The sequence below is a fragment of the Mesocricetus auratus genome, unplaced genomic scaffold (assembly GCF_017639785.1).
Source record: "Mesocricetus auratus isolate SY011 unplaced genomic scaffold, BCM_Maur_2.0 Super-Scaffold_100015, whole genome shotgun sequence".
Lineage (NCBI taxonomy): Eukaryota > Metazoa > Chordata > Mammalia > Rodentia > Cricetidae > Mesocricetus > Mesocricetus auratus.
In genome coordinates this window covers 3,121,860-3,136,280 of record NW_024429198.1, presented here as the reverse complement: position 1 = coordinate 3,136,280, position 14,421 = coordinate 3,121,860, and the positions used below count along the sequence as shown (strand labels likewise).

The window sequence follows — 14,421 nt, the reverse complement described above, 5'->3', positions numbered from 1 at the left end:
AGGACCTAAATTCGAATCCTAACGTCCCCTTTCAGATGATTTACCTTTAACTCTAAGGAAGCCAACACTTCTAATTTATGCAGGTACCTGGGCTCACATGTGTACACACAATTAAAAATAATAAAACATTTAAAAAGTTGATACAGACCCCCCAGTGCTGGTAGATGCATAGAAAACCCAAGAGACTCAGAAGAACAGTATGTATAGTAATTCAAAACTCCTCTATGTTGTTTCCAAGCACAGAAAAAAAAAAAAGGGTTCCTCTCATCCTGCTGACATTCCAGAACACAGTTACCAGTTTCACTCCAAAGGACTGAGAATGCCTGGATCCTGCACAGTATAAGTTATATAAGGAAATAACATTAAAGAACCACGGAAACCTCAACCCACAGGTGAGGAACACTAACTACAGGACTTTGGATGTACTACCAACATTGGCCCCTTTTCTTTGAAGAAAATCAGATGGGAGCCTCTGCTTTACATGAAGACTTCCAGATTCCTCAAAAAACACAAACACAACAATACAACAAAAAAAATCAAATGGGGGGTGGTGGCAGAGATAATAAAATATTCCTATTTTTCTTTTTTTTTTTCCTTTTCCCCTCTTTCTTTAGGTAATACACTCCCTACCTTTAGATTACTGGTAATTATAGGAATTCTATGGTATAAAATACTATGCCCTGTATCTAAAATCCAATTTGGCCTTAAACTTGTTATATAGCTGAGGCTGGCTTTGAACTTATTCTCCTAATCTGCCTCCCAAGTGCTGGAATTGCAGACATAATCGTAGCTTTGACTTGGTTATTAGCCAGAAGAGGATCTCAAGATAATGCAAGTTGAAAATTCTTTCTCATATGTCTATGTGGACAAATAATGTTCGAGAATGGTATACAATGGCCTCTCTTTTCTACCAAACACAGTACTGGGTAAGACAGATCAGAGATTACTGGGGAAAGGGTCCAAGCTAGTTGTTATGTTTTATTTTCCAATAGGCAGATCTGACTGCCTCAAAGCCATACTTGGTTACCTCTGGATGAAAGGGAAGGGCCCTGAGATGAGCTGAGACAAAGAAACAATGGCCTTGTATCCAAGCAGGCAGAAATAAAGTGGAGGACACAGCAAGGTGCAAGGTCAAGGAGGAAGTCAGACTGTAGCATGAGTACTGTGAAGCTCCACCTGTGGGAATGACTGTTTACAGGTATGGGCTTGCTTCTCCTCTCCCATCAGGACACCTCCTGCCCTGTTCACCATCCTCTGAGTCTTCATTCTTCAGTGAGCTCCTAGCATAGTGACAGTCCTCCCCTTCCAGTGTGGAGGTCTGCATCATCTGACAGCTTTCATTGTTTGGAAGAAGGGGTACCTCTGGAAAATCTATGCCTGGTTTTTAACAAGTTCTGTTTTTCTAGTGTCATTCACATACTCATTGATCTTGTCTCATCAGAGCCCTTTATGAAGAGCTAAATAGTTTTTCTGTGAATTTTTTCTCCCATACACTGACTATCAACTACTCACAATGCTCTTCATGGGTATACAGCCACAGGTAGAAAGTGAAGATACTTAGGAGTAACAGAACCCCTAATGTTCATTCAGGGATTCACAGCTTAATGATTTATCTTTATGTGTTTGTGTGTTTTGCTTGCATGTATGTACATATGCTGTGTGTGTGCCTGGTGCCTGTGTAGGCCATAAAATGGTGTCACACCTCCTAGAACTGGAGTTATAGATGGCTGTGAGCTGCTGTGTGGGTGTGAGGACCTACGCCTGAGTTCTTTGCAAGAGCAACCAGTGCTTTAACCCCTGATCCACCTCTTCTTCCTTGTTTTGGAATTCCTTTTCTGTGTTTTACTCTTCAGATCTAAGCTCCCTCTCATGAGTTCTTAATGGTTTTACCATTTAATGTACATATTTTAACTAGATGGCATTATATAAGTAATGCATACCTTAGAAGACTGAGGAGAAACTAACATGTATGAACATGTATCTACTGTCAGTAAATATGCAAGCTTAAAAAAAAGACCCGGGGTGGGAGGAGTAGGGGTGTAGTGGTGCACTTATTGAATCCCAGCACTCAGCACTTGGGAGGCAGAGGCAGGTGGATCTCTGTGAGTTCCAGGCCAGCTTGGTCTACAAAACAAGTTCCAGGGCAGCCAGAACTACACAGAGAAACCCTGTCTCAAAAAAAAAAAAAAAAAAAAAAACGAAAACAAACAAAAAAAACGAAAAACAAACGCAAAGACTAGGCAATTAGCTCAATAGCAGAATGCCTACCATGTACAAGGTCCTGTGTTCAAGTCCCAATACCACAAAAAATAAACATTAGGTTCATAGATAAAACATACCTTACCCCAATCCAGGCATAAAATACCCCAAGTATACATTTCATGGCAATATATGTGTTTACAACAAAAGCCAGATGTAGGGTACACACCTGTATGCCAACACTTAGGAGACTAAGATAGAAGTCTGCATTTGAAGTTAGCTCCTGTCTCAAAAAAGAAACTATACTTTTTCTCTGTGGTACTTTTATAATGTGAAAACAATTACTGATATATGTGAAAAAAATCCTCACTAATCAAAAACAGAATTAAAATAATAATAAAACTATGAGAAGAAACAATAAAAGCAAAAGGCAAAAGTAACTGTTTTTTACCCAGGCTCTCCATATCCTTTTGTTTCCATCTGAAAATCCAAATCCTTTTTCTTTTTTCAAGTACTTTCTCTCTTTCTGCTAGGGAGAAAACAAGATTCAAACAGCTCACACCAAATTCTCCTATAAGAAAGCAAAACTGCAAAGGGAGGAATAAAGTACATACAGCAACAGCCATTTTAATGCTAAAGTACTCTTAAATTTAATTCATCAAAAATAAGTAAAATTGTATATAAGAATTCCAGATAACATATGAAACTTCTTGAGCATGAGCATCCGCCTGTCTTCCTCTGTGCCACCCTGTGCCATTTAAAAACACCACCAAGAACAGTCTAGTAATAAAACCTCCAGCAGCTCCAATACTCTGCCACTCCATCACCACCCAGTATCACAGGAGCTAACCCTGTATCACAGGAGACAAATGTGATTTGAAAGAACAAAACCACTTCTTACAAGACATATGTGGAATAGTAAGCTTCACAATATCTATTGTCCCCTAGTCACACACAGAAACTACAACATACCTCAATGTTGGAGCTCATATAACCCAAAACATACCCACCACTGAGGTCTCTCCCACTCCCAACTAGCAGGAAGCAGGTGGGGGGGGATGGTACAATGTTAGGGAGGACATCAGGAGCTTATGAGTGGAAAAAAAGCAAGAAAGAAAACAGGGCAATTAAAAGTTTTAATACCCCAGGGATGGACCAAGCACGGAAATAATTAGCACTACTATTTCAAGATGTGATTTTCTAGCTCTATGTAACTGCTGAAAAATATATGCATGCCCACATTTAAAGCAGTTAAATATCCTTTTCTCTGGCAAACTGCTCCTTTTTAAGTAAGTCACTTGGCAATCTCCTTTATTTACAAGCTCCTGTGCCTCTTCACTCTCTATTCATTATGAGAAACACATGAAATTGTACTGGATTCAGAGCAAGATTACTAAAATCTCTGCAAGTGACAATTCAAGTCCTGTTTTGGTACCCTGTAGTACAAGTCATTTCACCAAACGTTATTTACCATTTGATAAGACTAAGCAAAGTCTCTGGAATTAACAATGCAACACTGTGAATTTAAGATAAATGTCCCTTGCATGTATTCATTTATTTATTTTGTGTATTGGGAGTGTGTGTACACGTGCATGCTACAGCACATGTGTGTAGACCAAAGGACAAACTACTGGAGTCAGTTCTCTCATTCTTTCACGTGGGTTCCCAAGATGGAACTCAGGCTTGCTACTGAGCCATCTCACCAGCCCTTCAGGTATTAATTCCAAATCATCTATCTCATTGACAGGTCATATGCTTAAAACCTGAGAACAGGAAATAGTCGTTTCAGTGTAGAAAATAAGAAAAGCACTAGCTACCCCCATTTTAATCTCTTATTTTCAGGTTGCATCTCTTTAGAATTAAGTTTGCTAAACTCACAGAGCCTCTGGAACTTGCACATTACCCCGTCAATAACATACTAATGAAGAGGAAGACCAAATGCACTACACAGTAAACTGGGTTTGGAATGTAAGCAATTACATACTCATTCAAGTGTGCAATTATCTCACAGTATGCTTCAAATCTCTCAATCCAATCCAGCATTACTTTCAAAGGTTAAAAAAGCCCAACCTTAAAATATAATCATTCTTCAACATTTCGGGAAAACACTTGTCACCAACTTTCCCCAATACTATCTTAAATACTGAATGACTTGCTAGCAAGATTTTACTTCTCAACCAGGCATGGTGGCACATGCCTTTAATCACAGCACTCAGGACTCAGGAAGGCAGAGGCAGATGAAATTTCTGTGAGTAGAAGGCCAGCCTGGTCTACAAATCCCGGAAAACCAGAACTGTCATATAAAGAAACCCTATCTCAAACAAACAAACAAACAAACAAACAAACAAACCAAAACAACAACAACAAAAAATTTTGTTTTCAAGTTCGTTTTGATTTTTAAAACTGCCTCAAGCCTGCTGTGGTGGCACAAGCTGACATCAAGAAAACCACTATACATTCAAATTATCCCGTATACTGTTATAAAAAATGGAAGTCATTTAAGGTAAGTCTTTAAAATACAAGTCAATTTGTGTTTAAAGTCTTCTTAAAGTATCTGTTATTATATTCACCTGGCTCTATAAACAGGGTACACTTAAGGTACCAGCAGCAACTTCTCAATGTTCCGTCAGTTTCATTGTCATTAGGTGCATGGCACGGTGCATGAGTCTAAATGGAAGACGCACAAGGACATGAAGAACACGCTCATGTTTGAATTCTTTGTCAACCTATTACATTGAACATACAAATGCTATTTTTAGCTGGTACGCATAAGTATTTCCCATTTACTTTGGCACCTGGATAATTCTATATGCCCTTCAGTATACAGATATAACTTTCAGGGGGCAATTCTGTTTAACTTGGCCATACTAACAAAAAAAAGTACAATGATATCAAAACCCTGGGTGATCCAAAAAGCTTAACAGTTCCCTTTCGATCATTCATATACCAGTGTCCTAATAAACACATTTAGCCAGTCTGCTTTCCTCCACTATTCTGAGAGGGGAAAAGAAGACCATGTAGTCTTCCCAAACTACACATAAAGTAAGTGTTGGGATTATAGCTGTAGCGCTCTCCTATCATCACTTTTAAGTGCAGGTGAGAGTAGACAGAATTAGATGGGATAGAAACACACTATGCTCTTCATAGCCCTGTTTTCTGGAGCTTGAGACCTGGGAGGCAGAGAGCAAGTCACAGCAATGGGTCACCTGACTGTAACACACATTTAAAGAGCTATGCAGCACCACTACTCCAATACGTTATTTACTATGATTTATGGAACTATATCTCACCATGATTTTCACAGGGTTCTGACTGCCTTCTTTTTAACCCTTCAACAGCTGACAATGATCATCTGAGAATCATAGAGATGGAAGGTGAAAGTGCTGTATGCAAAAGGTATATGCATCATAGAGGTAAAATGACTGAAGCCCAGAGGTTAAACAGCCTGACAAAACCAGTCTCACATTCAGAGTAGAACTAAGTTCTACAGACCCCACCTTCAACACTATGGCTTTCAGCCCCTGCAACTGAAAAATTATCATAGATTATACCTTTATTTTCACCTGTTGGCCTCATCGTAAGGCTCCTACACAAGATATGAAGTCTTATCACATTGTCTTGGGATGCTCAAATCTTTAACTCTGCATTTAGGAGATGAACAGTTCAGCAGCAATGAACGTACTTACTTAGCCTGTGTACTCCTACTTAAATCTAATGCATACCTTCTGTGTGTGTGTGCATCCTTCACCATTCTCCCTACACCTTGTATAAAATACTCACATCATAAATTTAGGGTAACAACTACTAGACATCCACCCCAACATTTAGTATAGTACTTCTTCCCTGTAGCTGGTGCCATCAGTCACATGAACGCCTAGCTGAACTGTACAGAAAGAAAAACTCTATTTTATAGCACTATCAATTTGGTTGTCCTATGGGATTGAAAGTGTCAAAGCATTGTTTTACTCTATTCTCTGTAATTATACACTATCCTTTTTGCTCATTTCCTTCTCCATTCTTCAACTCAAACACCACTTCTGGGGCTGGCAACAAGCTCAATGATAAGGGTTTTTTGCTAGCATATGCAAGGTCCTTCAGTTCTATGCCTTAACCTTTAAAAAATTAAGATTTTTATTGATAGAGTATTGGGAGTGCATTCCTAGGTAAAGGAAGCTACAGTAATTATAAAGTTGCATGCCACATTTAAGCAACAGCATTCTTCTGACTCAAGCAAGTGCTCTCAAATAGGGACATAGTTTCCAAGGAGAAAGAACAGGAATGGAGGGAGAGTCGGTACTTTAGACCAGTCAACTAACCCTTATTTCCCTTGAGAAGTGTTCTGTATATGAAGGACTGTGCTACACACATGAGCTCTGCAAACAGGCAGATATACCTTGACTACTACAGCTGTAGAAGCACAGAAGAAAATACATAAATAAATTATAAAGGGCTTTGGATGCCAAGCTAAGAAATTTGAACTTTATTAAAAGTAAACCTTGTTTTGCTTGTATTTATTTTTAAATGAACGACAAAATCAAATCTGGATTTATAAGAAAATGATTCTGACTGTAGTACAGCAGCAAAATAAAACAAAAAAGTCTTTTTGTTGTTCAACAGGGAACAGACTATCAAATAGGTATTTCAAAGGCAAAAAGAGTAGTTTACCAACAGGACTAAATGGATGAAGAGCTGGTCTATAGTTTAAACAGATGCTGCTAGTTCCTAAATATCAGAAAGTAGGTATACTTTTGGGTGCATAGTTTTACACATTCTAACTTTAAAATGATTACTAGACACTTAGCACTCTCACTGGCCCTATGACACTGGTTGAATGAAGTACATAAGTCTCACTGCTTTACAATTTCAAAGCTTTTATTCTTTGAATTACAATGAACATTACAAACAGTTGGTGAAAAGTGAGATAATTTAGTACCTGACACAACACTGTTAATACAGTAGTCACAGAAAAAGCAGAATGCAGAATTTCAAATGCCAGTAAGTTTTACTAGAGGCCATTCTCATCTATTAAGAAAGCATCTTCCCTATAGGGGAGAGCCAAGGTAATGAAAACACTATGGAATAAAGATAAACTAATCTGCCTAAAGTCTTTCCAATCTTCATCTCTTTCTATCTTCAGTTTCAGTCCATGCCCACTCTAGTAACCTACCCATATGAAGGTACAGCAAATGTTTGCTAAGCATGTAGAAACTGAGTTGACAGGAAGGAAGAATTCAGGGTGCAGGTCTGTCAGGCTCCTCCTCCTCTTCTTTTTTTTTTTTAATTTTCAAGACAGGGTTTCTCTGTGCAACAGCCCTAGCTATCCTGAAACTAGCTCTGTAGACCAGGCTGGCCTCAAACTCACAAGAGATCCACCTGCCTCTGCCTTCCGAGTGCTGGGATTAAAGGCATGTGCCACCAACGCTCTTTTTTTGTTGTTGTTATTGTTTGTTTGGTTGGTTTTTTTTTAAGCCCACTTTTTACTTGTTAGAACTCCTATCTTCCCCCATTTTGGAGACTCTTGTGTATCCCCGCCTGGGCTGGTACTGACTAACCTTGAACTTGGAGTACTCCTGCTCTGGCCTCAATGTTGGGATTACAAACATGTGCAAGCATAGCCAGCAACCTAATTTCTTCATTAAGAAGATAAAGTCTAGCTGGGTGGTGGTGGCACACACCTTTAATCCCAGCACTAGGAGGGCAGAGGCAGGTGAATCTCTGTGAGTTCAAGACCAGCCTGGTCTACGAAGAGAGCTCCAGAACAGGCTCCAAAGCTACACAGAGAAATCCTGTCTCGAAAAACAAAACAAACAAACAACAACAACAAAAAAAAGGTGGGTTTTCAATAGGAGAAAGCAAATCAGTTGATGTCCTCCCTCTAATAGATCTTCGTTTCCATTTCTGTAGCTAACCCCCTGGTGTGCCCCTTCATCATTTCCCAGATTATATTAGAAGCCTTCTATATAGCTACTCTGTCTACTGACTTTCCCTTTCCAGACAGCCCACATTTTCTTGCATGTTGACACTGTTTTTATGGGAAGTTTAGTCCTTTAGGAGGCTTCTCTGGTCACCAGCACAGCAGACAATCACATTCTGCCCTGACTGCTGCCGCACTAATTCTCTTCCTTGCCCAGGCTGTACTAGTAATCAGCACCGCAGTCACTTCTTTTTGTCAGCTCCAATGAACTGTTTAAAAGGAGCAATATCCTTCTCGTTCCTACTCCTCCAGCATTTAATTCAGTTTCTCATACATAATAGAATCCTCTCAATGTTTGTTTGGTTTAGCTCAAGTGAGCAATTAAACAAATGAGTAACCTCTCAACTAAGGGAAGTTAGAAAACAAAAAATGTTCAAATTCACACTATTCAGACAGCGTTCTTGCTCTTCTAAATACTAACAGCAAGGTGGACCATCAACATTTCATTCTTACTAATGGAAAAGTAAAGGGATTCAATAATTTGAAAAATGTAAAACTGTAGTCTTAACGAATTTCATTTTAATAATCTCTAATACAGACACGTCCATTTTCTGGGAATACATTCTGAGCACTACACTAACAGGCTTACTCTAAAGAACACTGTGTTTTTTCAAGCCTGAGTCAGTACCAGAAAGGGATGCACTATAAAAGAAAAAAGGCTATGCTTGCTGTGGAAGTAGCTAAAGGAAGCATTTGGGGTTTACATTTGTTTAAAAAGATACACCTTGGTGTCGAACATAGCAAGTATTTAATGATATCAGTAGCTAATTGGGGACTTTCACAAAATAAGTACAGTAGGTTTCTGAATTAAACTGCAAGTAAGAATTACTAATACCTTTAAGATTTACTAAATGGGTTCCTAGATCAAAATTAATCTATCAACAATTTTTAATAGAGGCAGTCTGTCATTCCACAGCAATAACAACAGTACCCAAGCCAAACTATCCTGGACCTCACCTCAGGAGACTCATAATACAAATCAATCATTGTAAATAAAGCATTCTGATGTTGGGAAGAAAAATGCTAAGGTTCACAGTATACAATGTCATACCTAATCCTAAATACATACAACAAACTGTACTTTTGGCTAAACTTAGTTGGGTTTTTTTGTTTGTCTGATCTTGTAGACAAGTCTCATGTTGCATAGGCTGGTGTTCACTTCACAATCTTCTAAATGCTGATATATTACCAGTGTCTAAATGCTGATATGATATTACCAGTGTCTAAATGCTGATATATTACCAGTGTCTAAATGCTGATATATTACCAGTGTCTAAATGCTGATATGATATTACCAGTGTCTAAATGCTGATATGCTATTACCAGTGTCTAAATGCTGATATGATATTACCAGTGTCTAAATGCTGATATGCTATTACCAGTGTGTAAATGCTGATATGCTACTACCAGTGTCTAAATGCTGATATGATATTACCAGTGTCTAAATGCTGATATGATATTACCAGTGTCTAAATGCTGATATGCTATTACCAGTGTGTAAATGCTGATATGCTATTACCAGTGTCTAAATGCTGATATGATATTACCAGTGTCTAAATGCTGATATGATATTACCAGTGTCTAAATGCTGATATGATATTACCAGTGTCTAAATGCTGATATGCTACTACCAGTGTCTAAATGCTGATATGATATTACCAGTGTCTAAATGCTGATATGATATTACCAGTGTCTAAATGCTGATATGCTATTACCAGTGTCTAAATGCTGATATGCTATTACCAGTGTCTAAATGCTGATATGATATTACCAGTGTCTAAATGCTGATATGATATTACCAGTGTCTAAATGCTGATATGATATTACCAGTGTCTAAATGCTGATATATTACCAGTGTCTAAATGCTGATATGCTATTACCAGTGTCTAAATGCTGATATGATATTACCAGTGTCTAAATGCTGATATGATATTACCAGTGTCTAAATGCTGATATATTACCAGTGTCTAAATGCTGATATGCTATTACCAGTGTCTAAATGCTGATATGCTATTACCAGTGTCTAAATGCTGATATGATATTACCAGTGTCTAAATGCTGATATGATATTACCAGTGTGGACTACCTTGCGTGGCTAGCGATCTCTTTTGAAATGAAAAATATTTTTCAGAAACATATTCTCTATTATCAAGTATTCTATTTCAGTTACACCAAATTAATAAAGTAGACTATCTAAAAAAGAAATTCTGATTCCCTGAATGGAAAATAGTCAAAACAATAATCTGGGGCTTGGGGAAATAGCTGTGTCAAAGAAGTGTTTGCTGCAAACATGAGGAATTCAATACCCAGAGCCCATGTAGAAAAAATGCTCCTGAGGTAGAATGCACTAGACTGTCCTCTAGCTTCCACACAGACATGCACATATGTGCCTCCGTATCTCCCAAGTACATGCAAACACACAACCACTTACCATGCTTTTTACTATAAAGAGTCCCAATTTCACAATGCAGGGGAGCAACTAGCACTAAACGTTATTCATAAACTACAAGATTTTACGCTGAGTGATCAATTAAGAACTACCTTCATTTACCTTTCACTTTCTTACTAACACTAGTTATTTTTCCCCCAAGTTGGAGAAACCAGGAGGGAAGCAAAGTCAAACAACTTGTCCCAATCCCCCAACTATTGTTGCCCCTGAGATTACAATCCAGAACTACTCGACTTTACAACAGTTCTCTTAACTATACATGGATGTCTCCTTTAGGTATTACTTCTACATATAATGAACATGGTTGTCCACCTACCCAAGGAACTTCTCAAAATAATCTGAGTAAGAGCAAACAATGCCCTAGCGCTTAGCAAAACAGATACTTGGTTGCTCAAACTTGTATCTTTTTCAGTATGGTAATCCAATCCACAAACAGCTGTCCTTCACTGGTCTCAAATTATTACCAAAGCTTAATTCTTCATGAACTTTCTTCATGTGTGTTCCATAAGCCTTTAAACAACGACATGTTCATCAAAATAACACTTTCTTTAGTCAACAGTTTCACTATATAATGAATCTAACTCCTTTAATAAACTTCCTTGATTTAGGGTTCTCGTTTCCATGTGACTTGTTTCTTAGTTGTATATAACTTTTGTAATCAGCTTCAACTTGGCTGTGTACACCTTTGGAACTCTAGTACATTTTAGTAGGGCAAGTAAAAAAAAACATTGTCTGAGAACTGATTATTTTTAATACACATAAATCTGTCTTCCCGAATTAAAACTGAAGCTTGTGTATGAGCTTTTTCTACAATCTCAAATTTTGACACCAACCACAGAAGTATTTAAAGGAGGTTAACAAAATCAACATACGTACTATACAACTACACTCTATTTCCAACAGCACATCCAAGTAGGTCTTTTACTGTAGGTACTGGGCTCAAGTTTACCTATGTGCTCTTTTCACACTGTTGCTTGAATACAAATTAAATCACTGACCTACTGCATAGTTAGGTGCAACGCTAAATCTCAGGTGGCTATTATGAACCTCATTAAAACACTCGCTGGAAAAATCTACTTTGTATAAATTTTTTACGTCTACGTTATATTAAGTTCACAACTTTGCAGAAAGAAAAAAAATAGTCAAAAGCCTGCTCTTTCTCTATACTGATTCTCAAGCTATCCACTGGAAAAGAAATGTTCCAAATCACTGATTTAAATAATTGCCATTTCCAGGACTAACACACCACTGCACTGTATCTTAGGAAGGTTTCTACCTTTGAGAGGGCTTGTTTACTCAAAACTTAACTTCCTGAACCATCAGAACCAAATACTAAATATCAAATATGCACTCATGTAACTAAATCAAAACTGGTCTTTCAGTCTACACGGGAGTCCTAACAACACAAAAACTTAAACAAAACTAGGAATGCATTATGCAGTCAATACAGAGATGGGTTTCCTAAACCCCACAACCGCCAAATACTTTAATGAGTACAATACAGGGTAAAAAACAACAAACGTGTCATGTAGAATGTTTACGCCTTTTTTAAAACCTTCCTAAGGCCTTTCACGGATCTCAAAAAGTGATTCTGTACAGCAGAGCTAGTTAGTTACACACGCTATAAAGTACAGCGGTGCGGAATAGGACCGACGAAATCTGTAGACCAAATCCTGTTTATGGAGGAAGAGAAAAGACTCTTGTATCTAGCTACTAATGCTTCAGGGGGACACTGTGGAATAAACACCACCGGTACGGTGGCCGGTGACCGAAGAAAAGAAACGCCAATCGCTAGGCGATACAGTTCTTAACACTACAACAACCCAGGCTGGCCCTGCAGACAAGGTGTAAACAAACCCATCTCCACTGCAGAAAGTACACAATGAACCTGCAGCGCAGTGAGGGGGCGGTCTCTAGCCAACTCCAGACCCAGCGGGCCCGGGAAAGGGAAGCAGCAGGGACACACGGCAGAAACCAGACACTCAGCAGCAATCACCCACTGGCTCTCGATCTCACCGCCGACTTATCAAAGCTGCGGGTCCCCGGAGGGGCGCGCGGACAGGGCACGAGCAGTCAGCAAGAACCCAGCAGGTCCAGCATCTGCTCCGGGGGACGGGGAGGGCAGGATGTGGTCGCTCTTCCCTCAAACATCCTCCAGTAACCTAAATAACAGCGTCTACCTCCCCCACCTCCTCCCAGGTCGCCCCCGGGATTCGGGGGCCCGGGAGCGGTCGAGGGGAGCAAGAATGTCCCAGCGGGGGTGGCGGGACCGGAGAGCCCCAGGCCGCTGGCTGCGGCGAGGTCCGCCCCGCGCTCCCGCGCTCCCGCAGCCGCCCGAGGCCCGGAGGGGCTCAGCCGAGGGAAACGGGCGCGGGGCCGGGGGATGGGCGCGGGCTCGGCCCCTCGCTCTGCCCCGCCGCGGGTGGCTGGCCGGCCGGCCCGCCCGGACCCCCGCCCCAGCCCGGCTCCCGCGCCTCCCCGGCGGCGCCCCGCGTTACCTCGGGTCAGATCCAGCGGGACGTTCTCCTCGCCGCTGTCATTCCGCCCTGCGCGAAACAGACACACAAGCCCCGGTTAGGAAGGCTCGCAGGCCGCCGGCGGCCAGCGCCCAAGCTCGTGTCCCCCCCCACCCCGGGCCCGGGGACAGGCCGAGCACCGCGGCGGCGAGCACCGAGCGCGCGGCGGGGAGCGAGGCGGCCGCGGGCTTACCTCGTATTCGGAGGTTCTTCAGAGAGCGGCCGCGGCCGATCGCCGCCATATTGACGGGTTTCAGTCACAACACCGGAAACCTCGCCCAATCGCGCGAGAACCCCTTCCCCTCCCCGCGCGCCGCTCCCGCCCACCACCAACACCCCCCCCCCGGGCGGCAGCGCCCCCGCCCCTCGGCACCGAGACTCGTCCGCGGGCGTGGAGCACCGCGGCACGGACCCGGGGTGGGATGCGGCACCCGGGGCGCGGAGATGGGCTGGGCGTCCGAGCGCAGGCGTGGTGGGAGGCGCCGTTCCCACGGGGGATTCCCATTGATGTGGATCGGACTCGGCGCGCGCGCCGCGGTGGCCCGGGATGCGGGCGAGCGGGCGGGCGGCCACCTGCTGAACCAGCCGCCCTGCTTGCACTCCCCGCGTGGCTTTCCATCGCGTTTCCTTACTCATAGGCTGAAATTGTTTTTATTTAAAAGGGGGTGAGGGTGGAGCGCTGCGCACAGTTAGGAAGGTCTCTTTGATCCTTTCCCAGAACCGCGGAGCTCCCGGGGAACGCGTAACAAAGTTTGTTTGCCACCCACGCCCTGACCATTGAGCTAAGCGGCTCGGCGCTTGATCTCAGGCGAAGCGGCTCTCGGCCCCGAGGCTTATCCGAGAGCGGGCGGCAGGCAGGGTGGAGGTTTGCTTTCTGTCTGCCCGGCTTCGGACCTGAAAGGAGTGCCGAAGCGGGCGTGCAGGGCGCTCGTCCACGCGCGGGGCCGTTCCCGGGCGAGCTCCAGGGCCAGGAGGCCCCGGAGAGGGTTTCCTCTCCGCCTGGAGCCCCGCGAGGAGGTTGGGCGCCCCGTCCTGGTTTTCGGTTACTCTTACATCACTGGCTAATGCAGACGTCGTCGTGGATAGATTTTTTTAATGCATATAAGTAACAATTATTAGTTGTACAGGTTTTTAGAGGCGGTTTATTACATACTCATTTGGCCCTTAACCCAGCCACTCTCTTAAACTAGATTGCTTAAATGAGGGTATTTCTGTCTCCTTGAATTCCTCATCTCTCCATTACAGACTTAAACGTTAGTTGGAAGTGGAGATCTTGCCTTAAT

The 14,421-nt window shown here is 42.0% G+C and overlaps 1 protein-coding gene across 4 annotated transcripts in view; it reads right to left on the bottom strand.

Annotated features, from left to right (window-relative positions):
• The window catches only part of Rictor (RPTOR independent companion of MTOR complex 2), a 103,623-nt gene extending 90,193 nt beyond the window's left edge, over positions 1-13,430 (bottom strand). For 2 of the 4 annotated variants that reach the window (XM_005077984.4, XM_005077985.4), the window contains exons 1-2: positions 13,332-13,430; positions 13,121-13,168 (exon numbers count right to left, since the gene is read on the bottom strand). In XM_005077984.4, the coding sequence (XP_005078041.1) occupies positions 13,121-13,168; positions 13,332-13,380 (97 nt within the window). In that variant the 5' untranslated portion in view covers positions 13,381-13,430. Of the gene's footprint in view, positions 1-2,650; positions 4,524-13,120; positions 13,169-13,331 lie in introns of those variants that run through there. The other 2 variants (XM_040757580.1, XM_040757579.1) reach the window with 2 other exon arrangements.
• Positions 13,431-14,421: the final 991 nt, after the last annotated feature.